The sequence below is a fragment of the Melanaphis sacchari genome, unplaced genomic scaffold, assembly GCF_002803265.2.
Source record: "Melanaphis sacchari strain LSU unplaced genomic scaffold, SCAv2.0 Contig424_pilon_pilon, whole genome shotgun sequence".
Classification (NCBI taxonomy): domain Eukaryota; kingdom Metazoa; phylum Arthropoda; class Insecta; order Hemiptera; family Aphididae; genus Melanaphis; species Melanaphis sacchari.
In genome coordinates, this window is record NW_020271271.1 from 13257 (window position 1) to 20195 (window position 6939).

Below are 6939 nucleotides of genomic sequence, written 5' to 3' on the forward strand. Positions count from 1 at the left end.
ACAATAAAATTTGCACTAGGGCCCCACAAAGCCTAGTTGCGGCACTGTGTAAAATATATTGTCGGGTAAATGTAGTGTCGGGTAAAAGTATTGTCGGGCAAATGGTGTCTGACAATTGAAGTGTCGGGCATTCGAGTGTCGGGCAAACATATCAGACCCATTTAAATACTATTACATTAGTATAGTAGGATAATAATTCTAACTGTATCTATATATGTCGAATCACCTGGACTAAAATTCATTTTTTTTTTTATGTATTGTGCGTAAGTAGATTCTAGAATTAAATGAAATAATAGCTGCTTTTACCCTGGTTGAATAATTATTACTTTGAGAAAAATTAATTCTTTTTCCGCCAACGTATTTATTGATAATTGAGTTAAATTATCAAGATCTTCGATTAAACTAGAGCTATTATTTACTAAGCGAGACATAATTTTGTCTATTTCTAGTAAAATACTACATCTTAATGCTTCCGGTATCCTGTTGGATTTCACCTATTTTTGACCCTTTACAAAAAAAAGAATTACATTCTTGGTGTTGTCTAAATCTATGATAGGGTGCATTCTTTAAATGTTTTTTAAGGTCTGTGTTGCGTCAGTGAGCCTCTCTAACACCTATCGAGGTTGTCAATGATCACACGGTCCTCCGGGACCTCGAAAGTGATGGGGGCTTATGTTGTAATTTGTTAAGTATTATTATTATAAATAACAATATAAACATGTTTTATAAACCTTTATTGTTGACAGCATAAATCGTAGTGATCGTACATTGTAATTTTACATAATAATAATAATCGATGGACAGTCCCCACCGATCGTAATATGATACTGCTGATTTTATATAAATATTAAATGTAATATAAATGCTGAATATGCAACACCTCTTTCCTTAAAAAATTATAAAAAAAAAAAAAAAATATATAGGCATATAATATTTTGACATTTTGTATGTTACTTAATACTTACTAGCTATGTTAGTATTTTTTTTTTTTTTTTTTTATATATATCCAACTGATTTAATTACATTAGTCATAATCACTTGGAGAGTATCGCTGAGGCGGTTTTCTGGATCTAATTGGTCTGGGTGTTTTATTTATTATTGTAGGATTCGGATTTTGATTTACAACTCCTACTATTTCAGTATTTTCAGTACTTTCATTTATGTTTCTATCGGGTGTAAGTGAAATAGAAATATTCGCTGGTGTCATTGATTTATCAATGAGTAATTGATCGTTATGTCTTTTCCAAATAGTTCCATCATCGAGTTTTACATCATGCGTATTGCAACTAATGGATTTAATAATTTTATCTTTTTACTATTTATTGTTATTATTCTTATAATCTCTAGCTAAAACATAATCGCCTATATTAAATGATACGGTCCTATTACCACCATTCTTTATTTGTGATATTTGTCATTCGATAACCACTTCACTTGTATTCGGCATTAATGCGTCAAATTGTAAACGTGTTGATCGACCTAACATTAGCTGAGCTGGCATTTCTCGTGTTGTAGAGTGCGGTGTGTTACGATACATTAAAAGAAATTTATTTAATTGGGATTGTGCAGTCGAACAAACATTTTTTAACCCTAGATTACTAACCTTATTTATTTGCCTTTATTTCTAACCATTCGTCAATATGACGAATACTATAAATATTATTAACGTTTAACCATTTTTAATTGTTTTTTTTTTTCAATGAATCAAAAAAATAATTTATAAAAACACAATAATTAAACTTTTGGATAACTTTATTGTAAATAATATTAGTAAAAAAACATTTTTCCTCATTTTTAAAATGTAAAATCGTAAACATAAATTATAACTTTATAAAGGTTTAAAATAATTATATAAGTGTAGGTAATATACAGATTATTTAGCATTACAAATTGGACAAGTTACTATTTGATGTTCTCCACAAATATGTTTTTTACATGTTGCACATTGAGTTTTTGTCATTCGCCTTTTTTTATAGTTACAAAAAGTGCAAATTTTTCTTTTGTTGATTGATGTTTCCTCTTCTGTTTCTTGAGATTGTAGTTGAACTGTGTCTTTTATTCCTAAACTATCTTCAATATGTTTCTTCAAATTTGTCGGCAATGTGGGAATAGAAAGTCTTGATCTCATCCAATCTTCACATAGTTGTTCTTGTAAACGTATCATGAATTGAAAACGAGACAAGGGTTTCGAGCCTGAAGTATTATTTTTGCAAAAATTATGTAAATAAATAACATATGCATTAATTGAAGCTATATTAATCATGTTATAGAAAATACATAATGGCCAACGTTGTGTTTTTCTGCCAGCGTTCATATTCTGACACATTTGATCAAAGCTATCGACACCACCTTTTGTTTCATTATAGTTCATAATTATAATTGGTTTTTTATTTGTTTCATCTATTGTGTTATCATCATGAAGTGAAGAAATTAAAGTTACAAGTTTGTCTGGTTTTGCTTTGAATGACACAGCTACCAAATTATTGGAAAATAAAAATAACGATGAATATGCTTTTCGATTGATATATTTTAGATCGATGAATTCATTTGGAAATTCTCGTTTATTTCGTTTTATTGTTCCAACAACAGTAAGTTTGTAATCTGCAAGTAATTTTTGTGTCAATGGAACACTAGTAAACCAATTATCCATGGTAATATTTCGGTTGGATCCTTTTACTGATGAAATTAAACGTTCAACAAAGTAATGAGCAGCAGGTTCATTAGATGGAACAGTTCCCTTACCACAATACGGCAATGCGCTTATCATATACTTGGTCGCATTGTCACACATCATTATTATTTTTACACCATACTTGTTTGGTTTAGATGGAATGTACATTTTAAATGGACATCGGCCTCTAAAACCAACCAACTGTTCATCAATAGTTAGGTATGAACTTGGCTTATATAAAGTTTCACAATTTTTAATAAGAATTTCCCAAACTTCCGAAATTGGCGCAAATTTAGTTATAAGTCTTCTATTTTCTCTAGTATTTTTTTGAATCAAATCTTAAACAACTTACTAAAAAATTAAATCTGGCAAGTGACATTGTAGAACGGTATCTATAGCCACAAAGTGAGATGTCAAACAAATGATTTGCCGACAAGTGGTTATTTTTCATTGCAGCAGATGAGATTAAAATACCCAATAAGCCTTTTAATTCATTTAAATTAATATTTTGTAAAGTACTTTTTTTTTGATTATTCTGTGTATAGTTTTGTTTTTGACGAAAAATTTCTTCATTTGTATGATTAATTATTTTATTCAAAATATCAGACGAGAAAAATAATAAAAAACACTCTAGTGGCTCTGATGCATAAATAGCATTTTTTGTTGGCCCAGGTCTAATATGAACTATGTTTTTAGTGGCGGTCTTAGAAGTAGATGGAAGCAAATAAGGTTTACTTTTCCATGTAAATCCATTTTTTCCTACAACATTATCTGTATCAAAACAAATTAATGACTCACGTGGTAGTATGTTCTGACGTGTTTCGATGGTTGGAATTTCATTAACATTCGGCTTATTTACTTTAGACCTCTTTTTCGTTTTCTCAACAGAATTTTCAATTACTAAAATGGCTTCTTCTAAATTTGCTTCTTCGATTGGATTTGGGTCATAGTCGGGGTCAGCATCACTGTCGTCTTCACAATCTTCTACTATATCTTCATTTTCACTATCTTGTTCTTCCAGTTCTTCCAGTGCCTTTAGTACATCATTCTCATCCATTATTTCACGTGCCATCTAGAATATTTATAATAAATCCATTTATTTCAATTTTACAAAAGAACACCGTCGTTTATAACGATACGTCACATGAACGAACAAAAAATAACATATTTTGATAACGATTCGTCAAATAAACGAATGCAAATATACTGCAATTACTTACCATTCGTCGATTCGGCGAAGTAATTCTTACACAATCAACGGCTGAACAGTCACTAGTCATGCTAGAACGCTAAACGTTATCGGGATAGATATAGGACATAATATATGAGAGATACAAGGAGGGTTTAATGATATTAGATAAAATGCCCTAAAAATAGCAACAATAAAATATCAGTGTTCGTCACATTGACGTATGGTTAGCGATCTAGGGTTAAAGAAATTTTTTATTGTTTTGACTGCTGATTCCGCACAACCGTTTGATTCTGGGTGAAATGGTGTTCCTGTCATGTGTCTTATGCCTAGATTTTTGCAAAATACTTGAAATTCAAACCCTGCGAAACATTTTGCGCCGTCTGATGTAATTGTTTTTGGAATGCCAAATCGTGCTATAGTTTCTGAAAATTTTTGAATAACAATGTGCGCTGTCATAGAATTTACTTGAAATACTTCCAACCATTTTGTGGTTGCGTCAACAATGATAAAAAAAAATATTTATTTTGAAATGATCCAAGAAAATCACAATGTACTCTAGTCCACGGTTTTTCTGGCCATTTCCACGGTGATATAATAGATTTTGGTGGATTTTGTCTAACATTAAGACAATTGTCGCAATTTTGCGTGATATTTTCGATTTGTTTATCCATTCCTGGCCACCAAAAGTATGATCTCGCTAAACTTTTCATACTGGAAGAACCCATATGACATGAATGAAGTTCGCTAAGTATATTATTTCGAAATTTAGCTGGTATAATAACACGGTAACCCCACAATAGGCATCCCTGTTCCACTGAAATTTGAGTTTTTCGTAAATTATACGACTTAAGTTCTAAAATGTTAGAAAAATCACTATTCCATTCTCCTGTTTTGACTGCATTTAATACTTTGGCGAGAATCGTGTCTCTGCTTGTTTCAATTTTTATTTTAGACCAGTCTAATGTGAAAGGTGATTTTTCGTGAATAAAATTGAGACTAATACATTCTTCATTATGATTTTCGATTTTTGATTTTGAACTTTTCATTCGTGATAAGAAATCGGCTGTATTATCTTCGGATTTCACATATTTTATTTCGAAATCAAATGATGATAAAACATAGGCCCACTGTTGTAACCGATTAGCTGCGTAAATTGGGATACCTTTCTTATCACCAAAAATATGTATTAACGGTTTATGGTCGGTTTCTAATAGAAAATGTCTACCATATAAATAGTCATAAAATTTCGTAACCCCGTATATGATTGCCAAGGCTTCTTTTTCAATTTGTGGAAATTTACACTCAGAATTAGATAGAACCCTTGATGCGTAGGCTATAGGTTTTTCTGTACGATCTGGGTGTACATGTGAAAGTACTGCACCTAGTGCATAGGATGATGAGTCTACTACGAGTTTAACTGGAATATTATGATCATAATGTGCTAATACGGGTTTCGAGATTAAAATTTGTTTAACTTTGTTGAATGCTAGGTCACATTCTGATGTCCAATTCCATTCAGTGCCGTTACGTGAAAGCATGTACAATGGTTTTAAAATATTAGCAGCGTTTGGAATAAATTTTATATAGTACGTAACTAAACCTAAAAATGATTTTAGCAATGTTTTATTTTCTGGGACCATGGCGTTTTTAATAACATCTGTGTGTTTTGTTAGTGTGTGTAAACCATTTTCATCTAACCTGTGACCTAAATATTCAATTGACTTTTGTATAAATTTGCATTTATTCAACTTCACTCTTAAACCAACATTTGACAATACATTTAGTAATTTTTCTAAACGAGAGTTGTGTTCTGTGATAGTGGAACCTGCAACAATAATGTCATCTTGGAATATACCAATGCCCTCAAGACCCGCTGTGGAAGTTTCCATAGCTTTTTGGAACTCCCCAGCCGACGATTTTATTACAAAAGGGTTACGGGTATAGTTAAATAAACCTTTATGTGTATTAATAGTGGTATATTTGCGATCAGATTCTTTAATAACCATTTGTTGATATGTGTCTTTTAAGTCTATTTTCGAAAAATATCTTGAACCACTAACATTTGCATATAAATGTTCTATTTTTGGAAGAGGGTATTCAGTCCCTTCTAATACCGGATTTATTGTTATTTTAAAATCACCACAAATTCTAACCGTGCCATCTGGTTTCAATATTGGTACTATTGAAGTTGCCCATTCACTATAGTCGATAGGAACTAAAATATTGCTTTTAATTAAACGATCAATTTCGGTTTCAACTTTTTCTTTTAATGCTAAAGGGATAGACCTAGGTTTGCAAAATGTAGGTACCGCCCCAGCTTTGATATTTAATGAAATTTCGTATTTGTTAAAAGTACCTATTTCATCTTTAAAAACGTTGTTATATTTTTTTATAATATTATCTACACTTACGTCATTTTCCATATTGAACAAGGTATAACATTTTATGTTTTATATCGATTCGGCCTATTAATGGAGGACCACCATTGTCGATTACATAAAGACACATCGTAAATTTTTTGTTTTGATATACCGAGTCGACAAATATTTTTCCTATCGGTTTAATGTCGTTGCCGACGTAATCAGATAGCGAAATGTCATTATCTTTTAATTCGATATGACTAAACAGTTGACTATATAATCTTTTTGAAATTACGCTGTGTTGTGAACCGCTATCAATTTCGAAGCTTACATTGTTTTTTTCTACAATTAAATTTACTGTAAACGGTTTCACAGCTTTGTTTTGAGAGTTTTGATCAATTATAGAAAAAAAAGTATTTGAAAGATCATAATTAACTGTTTCGTCATCATCATCGTTATCATATAAAAATTTATTTTGTGTTTTGTTATTTTTCATTTCCTTCTTACCTTTTTTACATACAGTAGACAAATGACCCTTTTCACCGCAATTGTTGCATTTGTAGTCCTTGTATCTGCAGTCTTTTTGAAAATGATTGGAACGGCCACAAATCTCACATTTGATTTTTGATTCTTTGTGAGTGTTGAAACCCTGCTTGGCTTGATTATGTCCATTTTTTTTTCTTTTGATACTTCAAGTCTGCGTATTCTTCTTCTAA

At 31.1% G+C, this 6939-nt stretch overlaps 1 protein-coding gene across 1 annotated transcript; it reads right to left on the reverse strand.

Moving 5' to 3' along the window:
- Window positions 1-4061: 4061 nt before the first annotated feature.
- Window positions 4062-6279, reverse strand: LOC112597492 (uncharacterized protein K02A2.6-like). Its single transcript, XM_025343565.1, has 3 exons — window positions 6275-6279; window positions 4345-6149; window positions 4062-4285 (listed from the first exon to the last, which is right to left on the reverse strand). Exons 1-3 carry the CDS (start codon window positions 6277-6279, stop codon window positions 4062-4064), a joined length of 2034 nt encoding a protein of 677 aa, XP_025199350.1.
- Window positions 6280-6939: the final 660 nt, after the last annotated feature.

Excerpts from the sequence above, each read along its gene's own strand:
- LOC112597492 (XM_025343565.1), bottom strand. Across the intron at positions 4,286-4,344 it reads GTTGACGCAACCACAAAATG|AAACTATAGCACGATTTGGC; the intron begins GTTGGAAGTATT and ends AAAAATTTTCAG.